We start from the raw sequence: 16,151 nt of genomic DNA on the forward strand, positions 1-16,151 counted from the left end.
TGTGCATGTGTAAATCCACAAGATATATTTTTAAAACAAGGACTCATTCAATTATACTCCATTTATTTCTCCCCCAAGTCTGAGGTGATTGTAAAAAGTCCCTTTTGTTTGTCTCCCTCCTCCCCTGTTAATCAGCATATTTGGATTGCTAGTTTAAGGCTGAATAAGGTTTCTGCTACTGTTGCTTCTTGCATCCACCAGAGGGAGATACAACCTCCATAGTGCTTTCATATCTACTGCCCTATTAAGATTCAAACGTCCAGATTGACTCAGGTAGTTAGATGACCTCAAACATTGTCTGTCAAACATAATGTAAGATTGCATGAGTTTTAACTCTGTGCCTGAGAGGGGAGGGATTCCTCTGAGTAAGATTTAAAACAGGGGCTAATATATTATCTTTCAGTAGCTTACATTTTTGCTCAATTGCTGTATCTTGAATCTTTTTTCTTTGCTCTAAAGTGGGTAGTGTATTGAAAAAAATCTGCACAGAAAATGCATCTTAAATGTACATAATAGATTAAGCAATTTTCTTTCCACTATTAATATTGCCAACAATTTATTTTAAATGAACAAGCAAACAAATCTATTTTTGCTCCTCAAAAGCTGTTTGACAGATTGGATACAGATTGCAAAACAAACTTGTCCTTTCCCCTCCCCCTCAAAACATTGAGAATTTTCACTTTAGCACTTCTTGGTCTGGAAACAGTTTTTTTGTTTTCTTCCTGTGCAATATAGTGTATAACGTCTGTCAAAGCAGTAGTCTTATTTCACCAGACTAAAATGTATTCCAAATTTTTTTACTACTTTCCAAATTGTCTTGAAGAATTGTGATTCTTAGTAAATGTATTAATCTAATGAATCTGTTCTCTTTCAGTCAAAGGACAAAATGATGAGAGGATCACGAAGAGGGTGTGTGAGACTGAGAGTAAGTATTCTTCTCTTACACTTATTAATTCCTTATACAGTAATATGGATAATGTGGTTTACTGGATAGGGCATTGGACTGCGACTTGGGAGTCAGAAACTGTCAAGATCTCTTGACTAATGTTCCCTCTATAATTTTTCCCATCCATGTGCAGAATAAAATGTATGTGCATTGAGGCATGTGAGAGTGTGCACCACCAGTGGAAACACATGCTGCCGGCTTGTGCACTCTGCTAATTGGCTGGTTGGCATTTGAATCTCTCTTTGGTTACCACCCAGTCGCTCAGCTTACAGGGAATGCTGCTCTTGACCTATGTGCCTAACATTCCTTATTTATAAAACAGTGATAACGATACTGTACCTTATTAATCAAATGCCCTGAGATCTATGGCTAGGGCCCTACCAGTTTCACAGCATGAAAAATGTGTCATGGATTGTGAAATAAGACTTTCTATGTGAAATCTGATCTCTCCCTTGCTGGTTGTGCTCCAGTCCTAGAGCTCCTAGCTGCAAGTCCTGGCTGGACTGGGGAGGGGAGAGGATTTGTCTTTCCACTGGCCAATTCTTGCTCTCAGTAGGAGAGAAAACCCTTTGGGAGTCTCTGCCTCCCTACTGCTGCAGGAAGCTAGAGCCTCAGAAGTTCCTGCAACTGGATAAGACTTGTGGAGGTGGGTCAGATATCCCCCCGCTTCTAGGAGCGCCCCAGCCAGGGAGCTCTCAATTGTGAGTCTCTGCTGGGCTGGGGAGAAACAGAAAGATTAGACCCACTTCTGGGTACCTTTTAGATTGTGACCCTCACCATTACCCCCACCATGAAATTTCAGATGTAAACAACTGAAAAGGTTGACTAATTAAAAAAACTTCTGGTTGTGAAACTGATCAAAATGGACCATGAATTTGGTAGTGACCTATCTGAGCTCTATAAAGAAGCAGGTAGTAATGTGAACCTACTGAACTAGGTACAATGAGAAAGCTGCATGCTTTTGCTTTTAAATTTTTAGATAGTTTGAAACAGTGAGCTTAGGCCCAAAATGCCTGCTGAACTTAAGCACAATGTACCAAACATGTACATTTCAGTCACTCTGATCTGATATGGTCTCTATTGAATGATATTAAAATGGCAGGAAAAAAGTGGAAATATTACCATCTCTGCCTCTTGACAGTGCTGCTATGCTTGGTATTACAGCACCAAATAGCTATTGGCCAGAGGTAGTAAACAGAACGCTGAGCGGAAAAAAAGTGTGTGTGTGTGGGGGGGGGGGGCAGGGCGGTAGGGCAGGAAGAGTGCAGTAGGCAAAACCACAGAATCTTCAGCTGGTGGGGAGCAATGTGAATTGAGGAAATGGGGAGAAACAGAGAGCTGCATCAAAGAACCTGAGTATATCTGTGTCCAAGTACTTTTTCTTGATGGATTTCTTGTGCTGAGACACAGCTGTGCTGAGTGGAGCCCTTGAACATCTAGTTCTCTGTGGGTACTGAGCTCTGCCCTCTTCTTCTCCCTCTCCCATAAGTTCTCTAGTCCCAATCTGATGTAGAATCCCCTGAGGTTGTCTCCTATATAACTTGAGGAGTGAGGCCCTTGTGCACTGTAAACATTGGGGACAATAACAAGTGGTCCCAGTGGTGAGTGTCTTCAGCCACAAACTGTTATCCCTTGCAGGGTTCTGTTGAAGTGTTTGACTACACCATCTGTTTGGGAGTAGTAGACAGATGATCTAGAAATTTGATTTAAAAAAAAAAAACTGCAAGCTACTGATAATCAGTTGTGATGCAGTTCATCCCCAGATTTGTTGCTTTGGACATCCCCATATTCACAAAGACCATTATCATAGTTCCCTGTAGGGTGTGCATTGCATGGCTGTGTAGGAATAATTTAAGACCCGCCCACCTCATTAGCAGAGCTGCTCAGCAGCTCTTGCAGCCCTGCCCTAATTAGGTACTTCTTCCAGAGCGCTCCTGACCTTGTAGCTGGTAGTGGAAAAAAGGTAAGCTGGTGGGGGAGAGTTTGAGCTGCTTTAAAAAGAGCCTGTCAGCCAGCCAGGAATCTCTCTGCCCCCTGCCTCCTCTCCCTTCCCTCTCTCTAGTGGAAACCCCATGTTTTGTTGGTCTGCTTTTTTTAAAAAAAAAAAGCCTCTTTTGCCCCCTCACCTTTCCCCCTGAGGTGCTTGGTGGCTGTTGAGAGTACAAGGCAGGAAGCACCCACAAAAGGAGAGAGCAATCCAGACCTGAGAATGAGACTGTGCTAACTTGGTGCTAAAATGCTGAAGCTTGCTGTCCACCAATGTTATTCAGACACTGGTTAGGTGCACAAATACAAATAAATGAATAAAATATGCAGAAGGATTTCATTCCTCACTCTTTACACAGAGCTGAATCACACCAGCTTGATGAATGAAAGATCTGTGATATGTAAACAAATGAAATATTTAAAAAACACAGTTTCCTAGATAATAGGGAGCAATATGTGCACAAAAAAATGCTCAGAAATGAGCCCATTACATAAAATAACCTTTAATTTTGAGCATAAAATGAACAACTATTTCATTTAATGTATCGATACTAATGATAAAATATTTTGTTTGCTATGTCAAGAAAATGGACAATTTTGTTTTTTGCCTCAAAGGAACAGATACATGTAAGATACCAAATGGCTACTGAAAATTTTGCAGTATTAATTTTTTATTTGATAATATTAAATAAAGTCATGTACCTTGTTAATTGTCCTTTGTTACAGTATTTTTTTTCTTCCATCACATTTAAAAATATATACATGACAGTGGTTCTCAAAGTGTGGCCGCCTGCCAGGTGGTCCATGGTCGGAGGTTGCCCCCCTATGCCTATGCAGTGGGGAGCCTGCGCTGTTGCTGCAGCCTTGTGGTTGGTGCAGAGCTGCAAGGATACTGTACCAGCTTCGGCTGGCAGGAGGGGTGGTGAAGAAAACAAACTCACCTCCCCTGTGCTCTTTATGCAGGCCACGGAGCTACACATAAGGACGCTGCCATCATGGTAACAGCGGCGTGTCCCAACTTGCTTGGGCTGCACAGGGTTGGCCTGGCAGGGTGGGCTCTCATGGTGCATGAGTGGCTGGCGCCCCTCCTTCCTCAGCTGCAGATTGGGCTGCACCACACCTGGCAGCGGTGAGAGGAAGCAACACTGGGCCTGAGGACCCTGCACACGCAGAAGGCAGGTGGGGGCTTTGCACCCACAGGGACTCAGTCTGGGGGGAGGGGCCAAGCAGCCCTGAACCTCAGTCCTCTCTGTCCCTTCACCTCACCACATGGGACTGAAATGTCAGAGGAGTGAGGTGTCTGAGTTGGGGGCCACATCAGTGAGGGCTGGGGGGGTTTCGGAGGAATTTTTTTGCTTCTCACTTGTGTGGTCCCCAACTGATTTTTCTGTGGGGACCCCCGACCTAAGAGAGGTTCCCCACACATGCCATAAATAAAATATTGAAACCTTTCGTGCTGGACATAAATTAATAGTTTATCAAACTTAGTTTTAAATAAAATAACACGAGAAAGTTAAAGCGTGTAATCTGTTTAATAATTTAAATTAAACCAATCTCCCTAGCTGCAGCACTAGCAAAATGGCTCGGGCGTAATTGTGTAATTAATGGTGAGTTTCCATGAGCAACTAAAGTTCAATGGGCCAAAATCATTGATCTAAGATTTCTGCTAGTAACTGGTGGATTCCATGTTGGCACACATCTGCACAAGCGTACATGACCTCAATATTGGTAAACACAACGAAATTCACTCCATACATGGATGAAAAATCTTAGAGCGAACATTGACAATCATGAGTTCCATAGCCATGGTCAATGCATAGGCTATGGAAATGGAATGGCTTCAGGGCACCATGTGGCATAATCCATTATCACCAGTATGAACTGTTAGCTGTTCATGCTTTTTTCTAGGGGTTTGAACAAATGCCAATTCTCTCAAAGGGAATTGTGTTATTGGCATCAGTATCAGGGAGTTCCTTAGGGTGCTCTTGGGTCCTGTCAACTGACATTCCAGGCAGGACAAACTAGTAAATTATCCCTTACTTTTTGTAGATGCCTGGCCAATAGAATTGGCTGGTAATTCTTTCAAGGCTTTTTTTTTTCCTTTTCCAGGTGACTGATGTAAGGTAATTTGTGTGAGCTGGAGTAACTCTCTTCTAAAGGGCCACAGCACCAGAAATTGGGGCCACAGTTTGATGATTGGCGGTCACATACCACCTGGTGGTAATTGGACTCATGGCGATTGTCTTAGCATCTATTGGTTGACTACTTCCCTTTTGGCAGTGGCCAGTTGTTGATGTGCTCTGCTCAAAGTGGAATCTTTTGTTCCCCTGTATCTTTGTTTTAGATGAGCCGTTTCTTGTCCACAGGACTTTGAATTCACTGGTTCCTCAGGGGCCTTCTCACAAGTTGTGAAGTCCCCTCCCCTGGCTTTTCTCATGTTCCAGCATCAGCCAGCTCCACAGACTTCATCTCTTTTCCAGTCTCAAAGGCATTGTAATCCCCTATGGCTAGATCTTTCTCCTGCATCTGCAAGACTTCATGAAAATACTCTTGGTCATAGCACAGGGCTCCTGGGTTGGCACAGGACTCCCACACAGAGAGTCTCATTGTGGTTCCTCACTGACAACTATATGTCCTTTGTGGGGTCTGGGCACATATCTCTGTGTAAATAATGTAGGAAGATGACAGATGGTGTCTCATGAGCCTCAGCCAACTTCTCCCTGTAGAGATTCAAGGTGCAGCTAGACCCTCTTAAGTACATGGCTTTGGACCGTAGATCCTTATTGGAGCTATCATCTTGTCCAGTCCCTGTTTGTGGGCTCTGAGCGTGTAGCTACTGTCCATAAAAGGACAGTTCAATTGAAAGTGACTGTGCTGCCATGCTTCAAGCAATTTTCTTGATGCTGGGGCTGCTGTTCTTCCTTCCCTGCTCATTAGGGTTATCCTGGTCAGAGGAGCCTTAGCTCTCTGTTCATCCTCGTAGTCTTTGCCTTGGAAGGCATTCGGGCCTCGCCCCAGCCAATGGTTTCCTTTGCCACATTGTCCTAGCTGTGTTGGGGCTTCCACATTTGGCAACCATGCCTTGGGGGCTTGGTACTCTCACAGCCAGTTAATTTTCCATAAATCCACTCTCTCTGATGCTTTAGCTTCTAGATGTCTCTGGACCCAATCCCAGTCCTCAAGTACCTGGATAAATTGTTTGAACATATCCTCCACCACTTGGACCCTAGTGCACTTTTCTGGGATTAACCAGCACCAACAACAATTCTTCAGGTGCTAGGTGACTACCTGATGTCAGGCCCCTGGTGGGTGTTTTTCCCTCTGGAAGAGTTGTCAGTATATGTAAGATAATATTGGGCATCCCAGGATCTAGCATCCTATAGACTGTTTGGCCTTGCACAGTCAGGTATAGGGCCAAGAATGTGGCTCAGTGGCCATGCTACTATGGTGGCCACAAAATTCAAATGTCACCAAGAAGGGTTCAGGGTCATTCTCTGGATCTGTCTTTCTCAGTCTGACTGGGATTCTTGGTATCAGGTTTACCTAGGACAGGGGTGTCCAAACTTTTTTCAAAGAGGGCCAGATTTGTTGAAGTGAACATGCGTGAGGGCCGACCGTTTTGCCTGACATTCTTTGAACCATTAAAATTAAATGCAAATTAACTATTTTATGCAAAGTTTATTGCAAACGGCATACTTTTCATTTCGTCACATGGATGACAAATCTAAACAGGTGTTAAATCACTCTGCCTTTCATATCTGAAGGCCAGATGAAAAAAAAATCCAGGAAGCTGAAATATATGTCAGGAACACTGTAAAGTACATTACATATTATTGGTAATAAAAGTTGTCTGTCAACTTTTAAGTTCAAAAAATATGAACAGGAACATAACACCAAGTATACACGTTGTGTCCAAATATATTTATAACTGATTTAGACCAACTGACATTAACTGAGATTTTACAATGTATTCATCTCAATACATATGGATTCGTTGGGGGCCATAAAAGACAGATATTGCCAAATTACCTGTGGGGCCGTATTAAACCGGAACACGGGCCGCAATTGGCCCGCGGGCTGGACTTTGGACATGCCTGACCTAGGGGTTAGCAGTAGCTACTTGGATTTGTTGTGCTGCCATCTTCTGGACCAGGTGGTGTTGCTGTTCTTGGTGGTATGTTAGCTCCTGGATGAATTGCTGCTGTTTATGGGTGGCCAGCCATTGCAGTAATGGATTCTTTGCTGCTTCTGTAGCTGGGTCATGTAGAAACAGCCATACTGGATCAGACCAAAGGTCTATCTAGTCCCTTATCTTGTCTTCTGACAGTGGCCAATGTTATGTTCCCTAGAGGAAATGAACAGAACAATAATCAGGTGATCCCATTCCTGTTGTCTTTTCCCAGCTTCTGGTGAAGAGAGGTTAGGGCTACCTATCCTAGCAAATAGCCATTGATGGACCTATCCTCCATGAATTAATCTAGTTCTTTTTTGAACCCTGTTATAATCTTGGCCTTCACAACATCCTCCTGCAAGTAGTTCTACATATTTGAGAGTTGTATGAAGAAATATTTTTAAAAATTGTGAATCTGCCCGTTAGTTTAGTTTGTTGACCCATAGTTCTCGTTATAAGGAGTAACGCTTCTTTATTTACTTACTACACACCAGTCATGATTGTATGGACCCAATGCACATTGGCTTCAGAGGAGCCATCTGTCCCCCTACTCCCCATGCTGCTGCCTCTGTATCCGGGGTAGAGGAGTACCAGCTCCCTCGCATGTAACTGCAGAAATTTTCAGCAGTTACATGTTTACGTGATGAATTGCTTTTTAACATCCCTAGCATGGATAGTCCACTTCTCATTGTGGCATGTGGCTGCACATATCTACACTGGCAGTGGCATGTAAGGTAAGTCCTTAGTGCAGAGGATAGTCACAGCATAGACTGCTACTTTATGATACGGGTCAAGTTCTTTTCCAGAGAAGGAGTAAACATTGATAGCTATCATGTTAACTGTGTAGTATATTAGCTACTTATTTAAAAAAAAAAAAGAGCAGAGTAAGAACATTCACTTACTAGGTATTTATTAGATTACTCTCTGAAGATTTTCAGAGCAGGCCTTTTTATTATGCTTTCATTTTTTATGAGTGTAGTTTGTTTGGTTTCCTTTTCCCAGTCTTTCCCCATTCAGTGTCACTTAAGCTGCTGTTACCACACATGAAAATGAAGGCAGTCTGGAGCAGGGGAAGTGTAAATTTGAATCTCCAACAAAGATGTCCTCTATTTAAATTGATTGTTAATTATAGCAGTTAAGTAGGTGTGAACAAAAACAAATAGAAGTGTTATTAAACAGTCTGTTCAGAAATCCTTTCCACTTAATAGATTTCACTCACTTAATTCTCATGATGTCACTTTATTGTTGTTCCAGTTATGAGAGTTTAAGGTCAGAAAGTATCTGAGTTTTTAGTTGATGTCTAATTTGTCATGAGATATACAAAGGGCTTGCTTATTGCATAATCTACATGTAAGATCTGAAATATTTGAGTACAACATAACCTTGTTACGGCTGCTTTGTTGAGGGAGTTGGGCACTGTGGAGACTGAAGTGTGAAGTTATTTGGCACCATTCTGACAACATTAAAGGAAACCAAAGAGGATCATGCAGATGATATTGAAATGGAACATGCATTAAAATATTGCCGTTTCTCATTCTTTCACTTCTCCTCTTCCCTAATCCAAAAGAAGTACAGAATCACTACTGTGTAAGCTGTTCTTGTGTGGCGTGGTATCTTTCAGAGTTAGTGGGTAGGAAATGTTAAGACAAACAAATACGTGATTGGCAAAATTTGTCTATAATCTCGTTCAAATCCAGCCATAGACTGAAGAGCCCTCATGAGGGATCACTTATTTTCTAAGCTGGTCTCTGTTTTGGTGGTGGTCAAAAATATTTGTGTAAGCGGGTTTTATGGGTTGCTAAACCCTTATGAGCAGCTAATCATCAAGGGTATGTCTACACTACCCTCCTAGTTCGAACTAGGAGGGTAATGTAGGCATACCGCACTTGCAAATGAAGCCCAGGATTTGAATTTCCCGGGCTTCATTTGCATAAGCGGGGATTCCTAGTCCGAACTACCTAGTTCGAGCCCCGTGTAGCCGCGCTGCACGGGGTTCGAACCAGCGGGGTTTTAAAAATGGCGGCTCCCCGCTTATGCAAATGAAGCCCGGGAAATTCAAATCCTGGGCTTCATTTGAAAGTGCGGTATGCCTACATTACCCCGCTAGTTCGAACTAGCGGGGTAGTGTAGACATACCCCAGGAGACACCCTTACTTTGGTGTCTTTCTGTTTTGGCTGTGGTAGGTATCAGTGGCGTGTGTTCTTGGCTACTAACTGACAGTGACTCCACTTACCTGTCTGAGGTGGTCAGGAATTCTGACTAATCTGATACCACATATACATTTCTAACATCTCTGTAATGGATGAACCGGTAGTCAAGATGCACTTTATTTACAAGGGGAAATAGAGTAGTGTATAAAGGATAATGGATAATAGGGATGTAAGCGACTAATCAATTACCCAATAAGCATAGGCTTATCGGGTAGTCGAGTTGACTAGTCACTTCCCCTCTTCCCCCCTTTTCTGATAGAGGCAGCAAGGGGTGGAGCAGAAGCTGGTGCTGGGGGATTGATTGTTTTTTTTTTTCTTTTTTTGTAGATCCATTAGCCCTGGTTATGTTGTGATATTAACAGAACATCCACTTCATTTACTTGGGGTAGGAAGAACTGTTCAGAAAGCATATATCAGTTAGTTATATTGAGTTTTGGTTTTGGATAAAACTAATTTTGCATAGCCCAGAGCTTTAAACATTCAAGGAGGGAATAGTGCTCTTCATATAAAAGCTATAATCTATTTGAGACTAGAGAGCTTTTCTCAGCTTTTGGGTTGCAGCCCCTAGGATGCCATGAACATTTTGAACACTAAATTGTCAAATTCTAACCAGTTTGTCCGGTTATGTTGGTTAAGCGTCAATTTATTTAAATGCTGGTTTTGGATATTGTCTCTCTAATTTTCATGATCTTTTGAGGCACCTTGAACTTGTCAACTGGATTGGAGTCTAAAACAGTGTCTCCTTCATGCTAAGAAAGTTTCATAAAAAGAATTTGGCAGCATGCAGCAAAAGGGGCAAGGGAGCAGGAGATAGGCATCTTTGTAGGCATTCACTATTTCAAAAAGGCAACATTTGGGTCTGTTCTACAATAGTATTTTAGTAGTGTTTGATACTGATTACAATTACTGGAATAAGTGAGGTGCTCAGGATTGAGGGGGCTTTTAGACTAAACCTCTCCCTCAACTTTAAAAGTGAATCTGTTGATATGCTGGTGTAGGAAAGTATGCAATGTCACTGTCCATGTTTCTGTGGAGAAGTCAAGGTGCTCAAATTTTGCACAAAGTGAATTGAAAAGTCCAGCACATGTGAAGCTATTTCATGAACATTGATCATGAACTGGATCAGCTGCATCAGGATAGAGATGCACTGATAAAGTTATATGGAACAGTTGTCTTGCTGATGGACACCACAGTCAACTTCAATAATGAAACCGTATCTGTGGGCTTTTTTCCCATAGTAAAGCAGATTCTCTGCAAGTATTCGGGTGGTCCATTCCATGATGTGAGCTACTCCCTTGGTAGAGAGTCCTTGTTTGGCGAAGGTGGCTTTAAATATAGTGAGTTCTTCCTCAGAGCATATTCTGTCATATCTTAGGGCCTGGCTGCAGATATCAAATTTCTTGGTATATTTGGGGTGGTTACTGGATCTCTGTAGGTGTGTGTGGTGGGTTTTTCATATATAGTTGTTGGTAGAGTTCCAGTGTTGAAGATGATTATGGTGTTTAGAAAGCCGCTGCTGGTGCAGGAGTATTTTACAGAGTTTGATGGATGGGTGGTGGCTGATGGAAATCTGAGTGACTTAAGGTCATCTGTCCAGAGGATGCAAGTATCTTAACTGTATCTTGGGTATATCATTCATTTTGTGGTACGCTTGTCCATAAATTCTTTGCCTAGGTGGCTCAAAATGAGGATGGTATATTGGGGAGCCATCCCTGTATTCACGGTTGTTCTTATGGTTTTGACAAAGTGTGGTGATGTGTAAAATTGTTATGGGTGAAGAAGAAATGGATACATTTGATGTTTGGGGTGAATGACTGTATATTACTCATCGTCTTGTAGATATTTGAGACAACCACCAGTGCTGTCATTGTGAGGGATGTTGGTGTATAATGAGGTGACATCCATGGGAAATATGGTGTTCTGAAGGAGGTGGTTAATATAAGGAGTGTCTGGAGGAAGCCTTTTCTTTGCTGGAGGAAGGTGGTTCTTTATGTGGCATGTAGTTGGACATGAAATCTCTCCCAAACTCCCCTCTTCTGGCCTTCTAACAACTTCCTAATCTTGCTAAGATGAACATCAGAGGCAAGATCTCCATTTGTGTCAGCTGAAATGGTCAGGGCAGTGTGTGCGTGTGTGTTACACCCAAGTCTTCAACTGCTGAGACGCAAAGTCTCGTTGCAGTGGGCAGCCTAGGAGGCTGGAGGGCGCCCCGAAAAATAGTTTAACGTCTGTGACTTTACTGCTAGGACCGGGGTCCTGTCGCAGAGGGCAGCCAACAGGCTCTCAGACGCCCCGGTGTGTGTGTGTGCTATACACCTGAGACTTCAACTGCTGAGACCGGGGTCCCTTGCAGCGGGCAACCTGGAGGAGGTTGACAGGCGCCCCAATGAGTTTATAGGGAGAGCTTATAACACTTCAGATTTTAGCTGCTAGGATACAGAAATCCCTTCGCAGCGGGCAGCCTGGGGAGGCTGAGAGGTGCCCCAATGGATCTGTCCCCTGGAAGCGACACGATCCAAAACGCCCAAGCTCTTCATATACCTGTCCCTTTTGACCGGCTGAAGTTCTTTTGTTTGTGTTCGGTTCGGGTACAGCAGCACGGGTTCAAGTCAGAAGCTTGACACGCACTGGCTTATTTATAGGAGAAAGAAAGAGAAAAGAAATAAAGAAACTTGGTTCAGTGTGTGTGTGTGTGTGTGTGTGTGTGTGTGTATATATATATATATATATATATAAAGTGAATGAGGGCACCCCACTTATTCCCAAAGTTTATAGCTAAATCACTTTACCAAAGGCAGTTTACAATAGAAATGAAGCAGTTTGACTTAAGAAAACTATAACAAAGTAACTAAACTTATAACAGAGACAATTAAAGTGTACACATAAAGAAAACACATTGCAGGTACAATTCTCACACCTGCGTTCCAGACTTGGCGTGGCCAGCGTCTTTCTCTCAATCCCTTGGGAAGAAGTAGGGCGAGGTTGGGCGTCCCACGGACCTCGGGAGACAATACCTGCCAGCAGGTGTAGGTGACTGGAGCTCAAATGGTGTGGGCAACTCAACCCCTCTTTATACCCCTTGGGTCACATGGGCTTCTTCCTGGTCTCAAGTGGCCAATTAGGAAAAATGGCTTTGAATGCCAAGTTTCCCATGAAGGGTGCAAAGCATAATTTACACCTGGGAAAATGCAGACAATGGGCACCTCCGGTATGTGATGGGCGAAAATTCCTCTCCTGAGACAGTGCAGGCGTGTCAATTACTGGTACTAGCCATCACGGCGACGGGAGGCCTCCCAATCGTCAGCTAGCCCATTTACTGTCTGGTTTCTGTTTATGGTAGAGTCAGGGACAGGCACCACACCTGCGTGCCCAGGGCATCAAAGGCTGACTGCCTTTCTCTTGCTCTCTGGGGGGGGGGGGGGGAACAAGATGGGGTTCGTGGAAAAACAAGATGGGGTTTGTGTCTGGCTACAATTTGGGATGTGAAAGGTTAATTGGTAAGCATCACCCATTAAGCCTCATTAAAAGTGAGTCTTACTGGTTACAGTTAACTGGTAGGGGCTGAAGCAGCATCCCGTGGAAAGAGGATTGCTACTGTGGAAGGGGGGCTGCTCCATCCCAGTGAGGTCCATCACAGGCAGGAGGCTACTCCAGTGGAGGGTGTGGCCAGTCCAGCCATGGTGGAGGGATGGGGCCTCTCATACTAAGGATGTTAAGAGGCGAATAATTGGCTAATTGTGTGGTTGATATAATTTGTATAAACTATATGATTAGTTGATAAGGGAAGGCACTCAGTCCCGGCTTATACCTGGTTCAAGAGCTACACCCACTCTGGTTCTGCAGTTTAAATGTAGTAGGAGCTGTGTGTGCAGCCCGGCTCTTACAACATTTAAACTGCACAGGTGTAGGTCATGGACCTGGTATGAGCCAGGACTGAGCTGGCTTGCTCAATCCCGGGTCCTCAGCCCCTATCTATGGGAGGGTCCCAGTGGGGAGCAGGGACCCCTGGCAGACGGGGGGCTACTGCTGGAGCAGCCTCTGCCCACAGCGATCTTCTGCCTCCTCCTCCCACACTGCTGCCTCTGATAGGTGGCATGGCGGAGATGGTGTTGGGAGGAGCCGTCTTTTAAGCACCCTAGCACCGGCTTTTTCCCCCTAGCACTGGCTCCTGCTTCCTCCTCCCCTTGCAGCCTCTGATACAGAGGCAGCAGGGGTGGGAGGAGGAATGTGAGTTGTCTATTGGGTAATCGACTAGTTGACTACTCGCTTACATCCATCCCTACCTCGTACCTCCACCTGTTGTTTAACCAGTTAACTAATCAAAACAAGATTTTACATCCCTGTTTCCACAGCCAGGATGTTCTCAATCAAAGTGGCACCAGACTTTGCCATAACAGATTCCAAATCTGCAGGCATACCTCCACTTCTGTGATGATAATTGCCTTCCACAACACATCTCTCAAGACCCATGGGTCCTCTGCTTGCCTATCAAAATTTGTGGTGTACTGCATTTGGTTCATTAAATGCACCCTCAGCAACTATATGAGTGAAACTAGGTTTGCTAATGAACTTGCATAGAAAAACAAGGCAAAACCACCCGGTCACGCAGGAGTGAACACTTTTTTCATGAGACTATCACTCCACAGTTCTCCTTGTCCTCAAATGAAATCATTCACAACTAGAGCTGTAAAAGGTTAACAAGTAGAGGCTGGAGCAGTTCCCCACCCGCTCTGACGGGACTGCTGCAGCCCCATGTGGCCCACTGCAGATGGGGGAAGTTCCGGCTGGAGCAGACCCTGTCTATGGCAGGCCCAGCTCTTCCCCCTGATGTAGGTTACTTGCTGTGGCTCCCTGAGAGCAGGGCTATCGGGCTGTTGGCCTGTTCCCACGGAGCTGACTGCAGAGCTTGTAGAGGAGCTGGCAGCCTTTGCTGGCCCTGGCCCTGCCCCTGCCCCTGGGGAGACAGCTTCCCTGCAGCGGTGAAGCCTCTTCCCTGGAAGCAAAGTCATCGGGAGCTGGTGGCCCTCCTCCTGGGAAGGCTTCCCCATGGGCTCTCCAATCTAAAACTAAGCTTTATACTCCAGAGCCCGCAGCACTTGTAACTGCTAAGATTTTTAGTGGTTACATGGTTACCTTTGTAAATGACTACTTACTCTTCTTGACAGTTGTTCAAAAGATGAGCTAGTGAACTTAAATTCATAATTTTGTTGCATACTAAAACATGGTCTTAATAAAGACCCTGGAGTTATGGGTGGTTATGACAGTCTTCAACCACTAACTTTTCCTTTTTTATCCTCTTTCTGCAAAGGTAAAATACCACTTCTCTTCGAATGGCCTCTTAAAATGTGTGTTAACTACTTATGCTAAACAATCTGTTCCACCTTTCATTTAGCTGTGATGCTATGAAGGTTTGTCTAGGCTTACAATATTACAGCAGTATCACTGTGACTGCAAGGCTGAAGTGCTTCAACATAGACATCTGTACGGAAAGAGCAGAATAAATAATCAATCTCCTAGAGCGGCGGTAGCTAGGTAAATAGAAGAATTATTATGTCAACCTAGCACTGTCTACACTAGTGTTTAGGTAGGAAATGCTGCTCATGAAATGTGCATTTTCCATATCTGGGTCAACCTAACTTCTTAGTGTGGACCACGTTCCAGTACCTTTTCCCAGAGCTGAGGAAAAGCTCTGTTTAGCTCAAAGACATGTTATTTTCATCCACAGTAATTGGTCAAATTTAAGATATTACATCTTGCACCTGGTCAGTAGCTAATATCTTGGACCAGCATGTAACTTCAACAACACTGCAAACTTCAAAGTGGAAATTCAGTTGGCTGAGGTATCAGACAAGAATGAATGTATTTTATATGATGACGTAGTATGTTATTAGCTTGCTGTAAACATGTGGCTAATAGTGACCTCTGCACAATGAGGTATGCTTAATGCTCCAGTGAATCCAGATCAATTCTAGGTTTCGCTGGTTTAAGTAAAAGCTAATAGCTGGGTTCTACAGTCTTTCAGCCAGTGGTTGTGTAGGGGTGAGTCTGTACTTGAGGTGACTTTTTTTGGGCAGTTCATTGAAGAAGATTGTAAAGGGAATCTATCTGCTTGTTGAGAACACTTTGCACAACAATTTCTGTCTGTGTGTTGGAGTGGGAAGGATAAGTGATTTTTATCTTAAAATTTTTTGTATGATCAGCTTTCATATAAGCTGTATCTCTCTTTCAGTAGTGTTAAAATCAGATGTAATTAGTAATAGGGCAGAAAATATGTCATCAATTGAAATTTTAAATGAGAGAGATGATAGCTAGACAGTTTCAGACTTATGGGTTGCACAGGAGAAGGCTCTTTCATTGGGTGCAATCGTAAGGAAAGGACAAAGAGGAAGGTTGTTGCTAGATGACTTGAGGAGGGAGAATAGAGTTGAAGTAAATCTGTAGATGAATTTAAAACCTTCTGAACAGGCTACATTCAGCAGCCAGCAGGGGATTGGAATGTTTCTCATTGTTGTCTTTTTCTCAAGCATATACAGTTGTTTTTGTGTGAACAAATGTCAAAATGAACACTGGAGTGCATCTGATGAAGTGGGTCTTTATCCACAAAAGCTTATGCTCCAATAAATCTGTTAGTCTATAAGGTGCCACAGGACTTCTCATTGTTTATGCAGATTTAGACTAACACGGCTACCTCTCTGATACTTGAGTGAAAATACATTTTAAATATCTATTATTGTTTATAGTAACTCAGCACATGAGAAACCAAAGGCAAAATTTAGCCACTAGGCAGGGCTGTCCTATGGGTGTAGGACTGGGACAATTCCCCCTCTTTCCCCCCCC

The 16,151-nt window shown here is 43.5% G+C and overlaps 1 protein-coding gene across 2 annotated transcripts in view; it reads left to right on the forward strand.

Moving 5' to 3' along the window:
- Positions 1–16,151, forward strand: part of OSBPL9 (oxysterol binding protein like 9) — a 132,293-nt gene that overhangs the window by 27,008 nt on the left and 89,134 nt on the right. For both annotated transcript variants that reach the window (XM_075935962.2, XM_075935964.2), the window contains exon 2: positions 875–925. In XM_075935962.2, coding sequence (XP_075792077.1) covers positions 875–925 — 51 coding nt within the window. The remainder of the gene's footprint in view (positions 1–874; positions 926–16,151) is intronic.

Source organism: Pelodiscus sinensis, chromosome 9 (assembly GCF_052426305.1).
Source record: "Pelodiscus sinensis isolate ZL-2025 chromosome 9, ASM5242630v1, whole genome shotgun sequence".
NCBI lineage: Eukaryota > Metazoa > Chordata > Testudines > Trionychidae > Pelodiscus > Pelodiscus sinensis.